Here is an 11842-nt window from a genome sequence, read left to right on the forward strand (position 1 = left end):
GAGTCATGGTGCGTGCCTGAAAGACAGTTTCTGTGCTTCCTCCAGGCTCAGTTTGGGGGACTGTATCCCCTGGGATGGTGTAAACACTAGCTTTGGGATCCTGACCTCTCTGGGTTCAGGAGTTGGCGGCTCTGTGATTCTAGGTCTTGGTGCCCCAGACACTTGGGGACTGAACTCGATAGGCCTTACCTGTAGAAGCTGTAATGCCCTTTCCCCAAAATCTTGATCTTAAAGCTTCCTGATTGATCAGGAATCTGTATCTTCTCCAACTCCTTCTTCAGCACGGCCACGCCCTGCTGGGAGGCTGAGGGGAGAGAGCAGAGGTGATGGTCAGAGGCCCAGCCCTGAGCGGGGCCGGAGGGTCAGGGCGGGCTCCTGGCCCTCGCCCCTGTCCACAGAAGGGACGGTGGGTTTGGAAAGGTCTCAAGCAAGGTTTTCTGTAAGAGGCCGGATAGTAAATATTTTTGGCTCTGTGGGTCAGACTGTCTCTGTCAGCACGACTCAACTCTGCTGGTAGCGCCCAAGAGCAGCCATAGACAGCATGTAAGTGGACGAGCATGGCTGTATGCCAATAAAACTCTAGTTACGGACACTGACATTTGAATTTCATATAATTTTCACATGTTGTGAGATATTCTTCTTTTGATTTTTTTCAACCATTTAAAAATGTAAAAGGCGTTCTTAATTCACGGGCCATACAAAACATGTGGCAGGCTGGAGTTGGCCTGTGGACTATAGTTTGCCAACCCCTGATCTAAAATATCACCCCCAAACACCCAGGCATGCATCCTATGGGTATTTATTGACCACCGCCTCTGTGCCTTGCTCTGTGCTGTGGCCTCACAGATACACATCTCTCTGGCTTTTGGCCTCTGTCTCCACAGGACCTTTGCATGAGCCGTTCCTGCTGACTAGAAGACCCTTCACCTGGTCAACTTCTAGTTAATTCGCTCATCACTTCCTCCAGGAACCTTCTCTGACCCAGCAGACGAGAGCAATCCCCCTTGTAATCATTCCCACAATGTGGTGGCATCTCCTTTGGAGCTCCCACTACTGTTTGTAATTATGCATTTATTCATGTGACTTTTGATGAATCTCTCTCTCCTCTACCAGATGGAAGTCCCCAAGGTCAGTGGCAATATCTGTTTTATTTACTAATGTAAATAAATGTCCCCCACATTTACCACAATGCCTGGCGCTTAATGTTAGAATGCACTTAACATGTTGGATGAATACATGAATGAATGCCCCCATGTCAGGAATTCCACCATCAGTCATTATGTGGCTAACAGCATCAAAGAACCCATTAAAAGGCAGACACGTTACCTAAGAAGGAGTGAGTAGTAAGATAAAGGATCCCAGGATTTGTGTTTTCCAAGAGCCAGTTAGGAAATAATAATAATAATAAGCATTTATCAGGCTCTAACTCTGGCCCAGGCACTGTTCTGCACTCTGCACGTGTATTAAGGTTCTGGAACAATCCTAGGAAGTAGGATTGTTACCGTTACCACCCCTGACTCACAGATGAGGAAGCTGAGATTCAGAAAGGTGGATGCACGGCCAACAAGTGGTAGAGACAGGATTTGAACCCAGGCCTTCTGGTCCCAGAGCCTGTGCCCTGAAATTGGCCACCTGGGGGTTCAAATTAAGCAACACATACATGGTCACTGCCTGGAGGGGAAGGGAAGGCAACATGGCCCGGATCCGTGGGGGTGCAGGGGCCAGGTCTTGAAGGGCCTCAATACTGTGCTGAAGGTCAGGACATCTTCTGGGGCTCGGAACCACTGACTTGTGTAAGTCAGGGCAGCAACACGAGCAGATGGCTGCATTTCAGAAAACCCACTCTGGTTGCCCCATGGGGTGTGAGAAGAAGGGGAAACCGAGGCTACAGAACGGGAAGACTTCTGGGTTTAAGGCTGAGCTCAAGCCTCTGTTCCCAGGATGCGTTCAGGGCCACCCCGCTCTGGGCTTGGAGCAGGGCCATCCTCCTTTCTCCCAGCTCGTATGGAGCCTTCTGTCTGCACCCTTGGAATCAGAGGTGTCCTGCCTGGGCTGGGGTAGGAACTCATGGAGGGGGTACCAGGTCCCCTGAGCCCTGTTCCGATTCCCCCAGTGGTACACCAGCCGAGGAGTTTCTGCCCTCCCCTTGGTCTGATTTCTCCGGGGCTGGCTCTCCCCCACTGTCTTGTAGTTTATCTCTCCGCCACCAGGAGGCAGCATCGAGCAGCCCACGCTGGGGCATCAGGCAAGACCAGAGCCCAATTTCAGGCGGCCCACTTCCAGAGTCCCTTCTCCAAACCTCAGTTTGCTCATCTGTAAATGTTGCTGGTGACAGCATGTCCCACCCAGGGTTGAAATGAAGACGAAAGGAGGTGGAGTGTGCAAAGCTCCCAGCTCAGTGCCTGGCCCAGATCCGAGCAGGTCAGCCGGGGCTGCTTCAGGCCACTTTCTCCGTCTGGGCCTCGATTCGTGGCCCAGGGGACCCTCTCTGGTCACCCAGATGGGCGGTGTGCACAATATGGCTGCTAAGCCCCTGCCCTGGGGGAGACCATTAGGAAGGGCGCCCACCACACTCCCCCGGCCCTGCTCAGCCTCCTCGTGCGCCTGAGTTCTGCCCACGCTGGAGGCTGGAACAGGACCTCGAGGCAAATGGCAGGGCTGAGAACCAGCCTTGTAAGGAAGCAAAGGACCTAGAAGCCCGAGTTGGGAGTTCGGTAGAGGGAGGGAGGAGACTGTGAGGGCCTCAGAGGCCTGAGCACTGGACTTGGAGTCCTCCAGACCAGCTCTCCAGCCCCAGCGCTGCCACTTCCCGGCCCTGTGACCCTGGGCAACTCACCTTGCCCCAGTTTCTTCACATGTAAGGCAGGGTAAGACAGCCTACTTTGAGGAGCTGTGAGCATGCCATCACTGGATTTAAAGGGCTGCACACAGCAGGTGCTCCATAAGTGCCCCTCAGGGGTGGGAGAGGAGGGAAGGAAGGCATCTGATTACCATAGTCCAGGCCCTTCTGGGTGATCCTGGCCACGATGCCAGGGTTGGTGGCCGCTGTCACAGCTATGCCCAGGGCGGCCAGCACCAGCAGGGTTGCCCACTTCAGCGTGTTGTCAGGGCCCCTGGCCATGTCTTCGTCCTCTAGAGCCGCCAGCACCTCGAGGCCTTGGTGGGGAAACAGTGCCCTGTAAAGGAGGCGACTGGGGAAACACAAGTCAGCGGAGTGTGGAAAGGAGGAAGGAACCTGGGCGGGGTGGGAGCGGGGAGGACCATTGCCTGCTCTTCCCGCCATGGTTGGGGCCACAGCCCCAGAGGCAGCCGGAAGTGGAGCCCTGGAGCCGTGTGTGTGTACATGTGGGGTGTGTGTACACGTGTGTGAGTATGTGGTACATGTGTGTACCTGTTTATGGTGTGTATATGTATTGTATGTGCATACATGTGTGAGTGTGTGTACATGTGGTGTGTGTGGCATGTGTAGAGTGTGTGTATATGTGTGTGTGTGAGTGTGTGTACGTGGGGTGTGTGTATGTCAGTATATGTGTGTATGTGTGTGTGAGTGTGTGTGCATGGTGTGTGTATGTGTGTGAGTGTATGTGGTATGTGGTGTAAGTGTACGTGCGTGTGCATGGTGTGTGTGGAGTGTGCGTGTATATGTATGTGTACATGTGTATGTGTATATGTGTGTGGTGTGTGTGTATATGTGTATGTCTGTATGTATATGTGTGTATGGGTGTGTATGTATATGTGTGTATGGGTGTGTATGTCTGTATGTGTGGTGTGTGTATATGTGTGTGTCTGTGTATGTGTGTATGTCTTTATATGTGTGTATGGGTGTGTATGTCTGTATGTGTGTATATGTGTCTGAGTGTGTGTTTGTGTGTGCGTGTGTGTAGGTTGAGACTCCTGGCTCTGGGCATCGTTCCCTTCCCTAAGCACCCCATCCTCCTCTCTGAGCCCCCAGTCAAGTCCCTCCATCTAAGGATTTCCTTGAAGTTGGGTGGTGGGTACATCAGGGTACAATATATTTTTCTTTTCTCTTCTTTTTGTCTGCTCTATTGAGGTATAATTGACAAATAAAATTGCATACATTCAAAGTACACAACATGAAGATTTGATATATGTAAAAAATTGTGAAATGATTGCCACAACCAAGCTAGTTAACACATCCATCCCTTCATGTAGTTACCTTATTTTGTGTGTGAGGAGAACACTTAAAATCTGCTCTCTTAGCAAATTCCAGGTATACAATATCGTCTTCTTAACTATAGTCACCATGCTGTATATCAGATCCCCAGAACTTATTCATTTTATAACCAAAAGTTCTATTTTTCTTTCCACTTTTGATTTTGTTGATATTTTTCGTAGTAAAACATTTAAGAAAACAGAACCTTTAGCATTTTCTTGTCCTGAGAGGCAGTAGTGGCAATAATTAAATGGAGTCCAGGATCTTAGCTGTGGTTTTAAATCTTAGCTCCACTGCTCTCTGGAGGCTTGACCTCTGTGAACCTCAACTTTCTCTTCTGTAAAGTGGGAATAATCAGAGCACCCACCCTCCCTGGATTATTGTGAGGCAGAAAGGGCTTTAAACCAGCTAAAGCACTTAGCACAAAGCCCCTGCGTAATAAGCACACAAATGGTAGCTATCCACGTCACTCTGACTTGAAAAAGTAATCCATGTTCACTGGCCAAAATTCGAGAAAGAACCACGAGAATAAAAATTACCTGCAATCCCTGATTTCAGAGACAAGCAGAAGTGTATTTTAGCGTATTTCCCTCCCCCCTGCCTTTTTTTGGTAAGCGTAGGCAAACTGTGTGTTTTTTTAACAAAGAAAAATGGGATCGCACTGGTCAGTTTTGTCAAGCTCCCTTTTTTCAATAAACGGCACGGAGCGAACGTTCGGCCGGTATTAAATATCCTTCCACACGCCCCATATTTCAGTGCTTCCTCATCCCACAGTTTTCTTCGCCAAGCTTTTGTTTTTCCTCCTTTTTACCCCTCCCTTTGACAGATGTGGAACCTGGGGTTCGAGAGAGAAGCGTTCTTCCCACAGTCACGCGGCCAGCTGCTAGCAGAGCCGGGCTTCAAACGTGGACCGCCAGACGCACCGCACACCAGCCCCAGTCCTTCAGCGCCTTGCGGGCTGGGGACACGTAGACACTCCCCACCCCCACCCCAGCTTTCCAGACGGGGCTCTGTCTGCTCGGCCCCTGCCGCTCCCTTTGCAGCATCCTCAGGCCCTGGGTGGGCGGGACCCCCGCCGGGCAGCCGGCCTGGTCTCCATGGTAATGAGAGGAGGGGCGGGGCTGCGGGGGAGAAGGCCAGCTTCTCTCCCGCTGGGTCCCCATCAGCCCCCTGGCGCCCTGTCTCCCCCACTCTGATTTTATGAAAGTCTAATGACGCCCGCCGAGCCAGGAGGACGTGAGACCGCCCGAGTGTTTTTTTTTTCTTTCTTTCTTCTCTTTGCCTGGTTCTAAAAGGGTCTCCCTTCCTGCCCCATCCACACCATCAAGAATCCTGGCTTGCTTAAGAATGAAAGCCGTGGCCACGTACAGAGCCTCTACTGCATGCCAGACGCTTTACACATACTATCCAAAAACAACCCACCAGGGAGGGGCGGTTATTCTCCATTTTGGAGATGAGGAAACTGAGTCACGGAGCGGTTATGTCCCAGTCAGGGTCACACTGACTTTCATGGACACAAGACTTCTTCCCCCTACCTGGGACATTTGCCAGGAAGACTTGTCACCCTGGGTCCTCACCCCAGTGCTACCTTCCTGGCTCTCTGAGTCAGATGTCTATATCCGCGTAAGGACGGTACCTCTAAGTAGCAGCTGAAACACACAGATCGATGACTTGTTAGCAAATCAGATTTTTGAAAAATTATCTTATACCATTTTGAACACCTACAGCTCTAACTGCCCCAAATTCTTGAGTCCCCTGGACCCAGGCAGATGTTGCGTCTGCAAGGATGTCAGACAGGAAAGGAGCATTAAGATGAAACTCACATGACTATGACGTACATCGTGACAAAATTGGAATCTTAAAACCGAATGGCAAGTTTCTGAATAAACCATCCCTACTGGCTTCCCTTTGATGGCTCATGTCCAGCCAAATCCAGATGAGTCCATCAGTGAGGGTCGGCCTCGTTTTCAGTATTGCCACTGGCTGTAGAGGTGTCCCACTGCTTCAGATCTGACTCTCTACTCTGTATAAGTGGCAATGTCTTCAACCCAAGTAACAGAAATCCCCAATTCACAGTGGCTTTAACAATTAAGCACATCCATTATCTCAGAGAAGTCCAAAGAGACAGCAGGTCTGAGGTTCTGGTTGGTTCAGCAGCTAACAGATATTTACTCTCTCTCCATCTCTCTGCCATCCTAGGGTCTCAGATTTACCCTCACACTGCCTTCTTTCACAGTTGCAAGATGGCTGCAGCAGCTCCAGCCATCGCATCTAAACAGGCTTCTTCCAATGTCTCCTCCTCCTTCTCCTCCTCTTCCGCTGCTTCCTCCTCTTTTTTGGTCTCTTTATTATTATTGTAAAATATTTCAAACATGTAGATAAGAATAGACTACCCACGTTAATAAAATCTTAAGATTATGCCATATTTACCTTTTATAGTCTCTTTTAGTTCTATGAATTTTAATACATGTATAGCTATGTGTAACCAGGACCACAATAAGGATATAGAATAGTTTTTTCATCCCCTTAAATTCTCTTCTGCTACCCCAACTCAACATGGCTTAAATCATAAGGAAAATACATTATCTCAGCAGGAATTCAGAAGTAGGGTGGATGAAGAGTCAGTTAATTCAGAGGCTGATTCTGTCCCTCTGTCTAGGATGGTCCTTAGGATGTTGACTTTTTCCGGAGGAAAGTGTGTTGGGTTTGGAGCTGGCAGACCTGGGTTCACGACCTAGGCAGCCAGGCGACCTACTCTCTGTGTGACTCTGGTCACGTTTTCTGACCCTGAAATTCGGATTCCTTATTTAAAGATCAGGAAGCAATGCCTGTCATGGGGGTTGTTGTGAGGATTAAATGAGACAATAGATGTGAATCGATTTGCACGGAGAAAGTGCTGAGTCATAATTCAGCCTCCATCATTAGCGGGCTGGAGGGCTCTGGAACCCCCAGGAAAACACACTAGGGGCACCACAAACTGAGCCCTGGGTCCTCTGGTCTTTGGGTTTGGGCTGGATACGCGCAGAGAGAGAGGGATCCAAGGCTCCATCGCCTCTGTGAGCTGCCACCCAGCTAGGAGCTGTGAGGAGAGACGGTCACTCCCAGCGCAGCCGGGCAGAGCGCAAGTTGGGGACCTTGCAGACCTGGGCCCAATCCTAGCTTGCCACTTACTCGCTGTGTGAGATTGAGCTTGTGGCTTAACCTTGCTGACCCTCAGCTGCCTCGTTTGTCCCCACGCTCCATCCTCGGGTGCAGGCGCCTCCTCAGGGCCGGGTTTCACCGTGAGGCCCTCCCCGTGGTCAGCTGTGGGCCCATAACCTCTCCCTCCCCCTCAGCCTTGATTCTCCAGCTCTTTCCCTGCTTTATCCACCCATCCCACCTCCTCTGGTTCTAGATTGATCCTGGGATGCAGGAGCAGGAGGGGGCTCTGATGGGTCCTGGGGGTGGAGCGGAGGAGAGCAACAGGCTCTCCTGGAGATCTGGCCTCACGGCGAGCGTCTACAAGGCGGTCAGACACTCTGTACCGTGGAGGTAACCTCCAGAGGAGGCTCCCCTGCCTTGTTACCTGAAAAAGTGCCTTTCTCTTGCTGAGCCTCCAGTCTCAGAACAGGAACCCTTTGGGTTCACTGGTCCTGGAGAGGGGGCAGATCTTTCTCATGGTGTTATGATTATGACTATGATTATGAGCGCAGTCCCAGAGCAGATCACAAGATATATTCAATAGTGAAGAAACGAGAGAAGGATCAGAACCCAGAGCATAATTTCCAGAAAGTAAGTGTGTGGAGCCTGAGAAGGAGAAGCTCAGCCTGACCTGGCAATCCCCCAGGGCTTCCAGGAGGAGGCGAGATTTGGCCTTGGCCCTGGCGTGGCAGCCCACCTCGGTGTGGTGCTGATGGAGGGAGACTGGAGGCTTGGGCTTCGCGGGGCAGAGGAGAGATGTTCCTCTGGCTTCTCCTTTCTCTCGGGAAAGCTGAGGAGCCTCACCTGAGTTACAGGGTTGGCTCTGGTAGGCTGGGCCTCCTCCAGCCCGAGGGAGGGTCACAGGAAGTAAGGCAACAGGCAGTTGCTTTACTTGGCCAAGTGTCCAACGGCCAGACACCCAGAGCCACTTCCCTTAGGCCACGTTAGGAAATAAGTGTGTGCTCAGCCAGGCCCGGGGGCCCAGGACTGGTCCCAGAGGGACTGCGCTGGGAAAGAGCAAGCCTCTCCCTGCCTGGCCCTGCCCAGGGGCGGTAAGAGCACCAGGCAGGGGCCCCAGAGAGGCCCGGACTAGAGGGAGGTCCCTGTGGAACGGCTTGACTTTTGGTTTTGCTTCCACATGGCTGTGCAAACTTGGACGCATCTTTGCTCCTCTCTGGGCTGCAGGGTCCTTGTGCATAAAAGCAGCCCCGCCTTTGGAGGGCTTCAGCCACGCCAGAAACCAAGCCAAGCCATTGCCTAACATTCTCTTTCAGTCCTCACCCGTCCCTGAAAGTAGGTCTCATTGGCTCCATTTCACAGATGAGAATACTGAGGCTCAGAAATGTTAAGGAGCTTGCCCAAGGCCACACAGCTGAGAAGTGGCAAATGGATGGTGAGGGCTTCCAAAGGAGGGGAGGGAGCACTTCCTGTCAGGTTGTGTGATGGAGGTAACTGTGGAATGCCAGGACTCCTGGATAAACGTGTCCCGTGAGCCCGCATTTTCAGACGGGGTACGGGAAGGGCAGGCCAGGTGGAGGGAACAGCTTAAGCAAAGGCACTGAGGGTGAAAATCCCCAGGGGGCTGCGGTGTGGGATTGCAAGGGAGGAGCTGGGCCATGGGATCATGTTGTGGTCTTGTTCCTGGAGGCCAGTGTCCCCCAAGTTTTTCAAGTAGGAAGGTCTTCCCCGCATAATAGTTAGGTTTGCAACCAGTAGGTTGAGAGAAAGCCACTGCAAATTGAGAAACTCTTTGAAGTGAATTTCCATTTTTCTAGCTCCCTGTTTACAGATATTTGAAATGAGGAGCCAGGGGCATGTTTGATGATATTTGATAGTTTGGCTAAGGGACAGCTGAACAGACAAACTTGCCCTGCCGGTTCCCTGCCCCCTGGCCCTCAGGACACCTCGGGAGCTGAACTCAGAGACCATCAGCTCAGAAACAAAGTATTGATTCACGGTTAGCTGGGCTGGTGGCCAATGGCTGAGGGCGGGCAGGAGCACAGGGGCCAGGCCTCTTCCCACTGCTCGCCCTTCCCCTCCTAGCCTTTGGTTGGCCGTGTGGGGGAGAAATTTCAACCAGGACCAGCTTGGGTGGAGGGAGAGGGAGAGACGGGGAGAGATCTTGGGCTTAGCTTACTGGTCACAGCGCACAATCTGAAGAAGAGAGAAAGGACACTTGCGTGTGTGGCCCCTTAGCCACAGAGACTCCTGCCCACTGGGAGACAGGGCCAATCAGCATCCTGGAATCCAGCCAATCAGAGCAGCAATTCCAAATTCCTAGAGGAGGGGAAGGACGGGGAGAGTAGAGAAGCCGGTGGGGTGAGAGTGTTTCTTAGCCCCCTCGGGGATGTGTGCTGGCCTCCAGACAAAGGGTCTGCAGACGCTTTGAAAGGATTCAGGGCCTCCATCCCCACCCCCACCACGAGGACCCGCAACCCGAATCCAGGAGTTCCTCGTGATGGTTGGAGCTACTAAAGGATTTTGAGCAGAGGGGCCACGCGATGAGATTATTCTCATCTCAGATAGCATTCACAGAGCACTAACTCTGTGTAAGGCACGATGCTACCCATGCCTCTCAGTTTTAATGAAGTTCACTCTGCCTTCAGGGTAAAGACCTGAAGAATTTCCTGTGATTCCGTAAGTCAGATTTTTACCCTTTCCATAAACTTCTTTTCTGCTCAAATCAGCCATAGTTGCTTTCTGTGGCTTGCAATTAGGAACCCTGATTACCATACCCGCAAGTGCCTGTGTGTGTGTGTGGTGTACGTGAGCACGCACACGTGGATCTGAGGAACTGAGGTGACCACGGATAAGAACCACACAGGGCAATGTCCTGGGGTCTGTTTCCAGGTGTCTGATAGTCTGAAGGTGGAGGCTTCTTTTCTGAGAGGAAAGGGCAGACAATCATTTACAAAATGCTTCCGGGTACCACATCTCACTTAATCCTCTCCAGCAAGGAAGGGGTTAATCTTTGTATATTTTTATTATTATTTTTTTTTAACAGATAAAGACACTGAAGGTCAGGAAGGTTGCCAAGGCCTCAGAGCTACTAAGGAGTGGAGCTGAGGACAAGTTCAAACCCTGGCCTCCGCCCACTGCACCCACCGCCTGTCTCACGATGCTCATGGAGCTACCTTGAGGATGAAATGGGTGGGAGACTGGCCAGGTGGGGGCTTCAAAAGGAATGGAGCAATGTGACTTCTCTAAGCCCAGAGAAAACCCTGGCTGGGCTGGGGAGCCCCATCCTCTGCCCCAAATGCCTACCCAGCATCTCAGTGGGTTCTGACATGGCCCATCCATGGCCTCTGAAAGAGATCAGTCCATGGGGCGCCCTAGAGGGCTCGCTGGCCACCAAAAGTCTGCTGTGTGCCTTGCCCTGCACTGTACATTCCCCAAAGAGTGAACAACAGTGGGACTCTGTGCCTGGAAGTTGCTGCCAACGCAACTGGGGACGAGATGACCACTGTAAAATGAGGCCACCATTGCCAAGCTCCTGCTGTGTGCCAGGCCAGGGCTGGCACTCTCCATTTATAATGGGACCTGGTTGTTGATGACTGGAGGTGCCCAGTCTCTGCTCGGGCCCTACCTGCTAAAGAGAATCTGGCTTTGCTGACTCAGCCTCTTCCTCTCCCCTGCCCTCTGAGCAGGCGGCTGCAAGGTTTTCTTGGCTCTGGGTGGCAGAATGAGGAAGAAGGGGGGTGGGGAAACGACCAAGGGTCTAGGGCTAGCTCTGGGAGATGATAGGGATTCTTGTCTGTTTTGATCCCTGATCCATGCTAAGTACCTAAACCACTCCTGGCACACAGTAGGGACTCAATAAACACTTGTTGGCTGAATGAAGGGAGTTTGGAGAAAGAGGCGCCCCAAAGAGTTGATAGTGATGGTGGTGAGGGAAGTGGCCCGTTAAAGAGAGGGAAATACTAGGACGTATTTCTGTGCATATTCCCTTCAGGATGCTCTAAATCACAAGTGAAGAACTTGAGTCATTTTAAAATTATTTTGGGATGTCAGGACTGTGACCCTGTGACTGGTACATGCCCTGAGATGGGACCAGTAGGCTTACACATCCATCAGCTGGATTTTCACAAGAATGCTCCTAAACATTTACTGAGCATTTAAATGGTGCCAGGCATCATTAGAAGCTCTTTGTATGTGTGCACATGCACGTACACACACACACAGCATCCTGATGAGGTAGGCACTGTCTTCATCCCCATGTTACAGAGGAGGACTTGGAGGCACAGAGAGGTTGAGTAGCTGTCCCAGGGACACACAGTTGATAAGCGATTTATTGGGAGTTGATCCGAGGGGCACCAGAGCCCCCCCTCTTGACCCTACATCATCTACAAGAGTGCAGGCAGTGGGGAGGGGCGAGCAAGTGGGGGCCACTGCCTCTGAGACGGCCAGGCTACCTTGTGGCAACTGAAGGGGCTTCTGAGTCTGAATTTCTACCCCCTCTCCCAGTCTCCTGCCTTGTCTGCTCAGGGA

The 11842-nt window shown here is 51.6% G+C and overlaps 1 protein-coding gene across 1 annotated transcript in view; it reads right to left on the reverse strand.

The window, feature by feature from the left end:
• The window catches only part of LOC101397258 (bactericidal permeability-increasing protein), a 28369-nt gene extending 25201 nt beyond the window's left edge, over positions 1-3168 (reverse strand). The window contains exons 1-2 of the mRNA XM_004430566.3: positions 2992-3168; positions 190-304 (exon numbers count right to left, since the gene is read on the reverse strand). Of these exons, the coding sequence (XP_004430623.1) occupies positions 190-304; positions 2992-3121 (245 nt within the window). The 5' untranslated portion in view covers positions 3122-3168. The remainder of the gene's footprint in view (positions 1-189; positions 305-2991) is intronic.
• Between the last annotated feature and the right edge of the window lie 8674 nt (positions 3169-11842).

This window comes from Ceratotherium simum, chromosome 21 (genome assembly GCF_057802395.1).
Source record: "Ceratotherium simum simum isolate JZ-2026a chromosome 21, ASM5780239v1, whole genome shotgun sequence".
Lineage (NCBI taxonomy): Eukaryota > Metazoa > Chordata > Mammalia > Perissodactyla > Rhinocerotidae > Ceratotherium > Ceratotherium simum.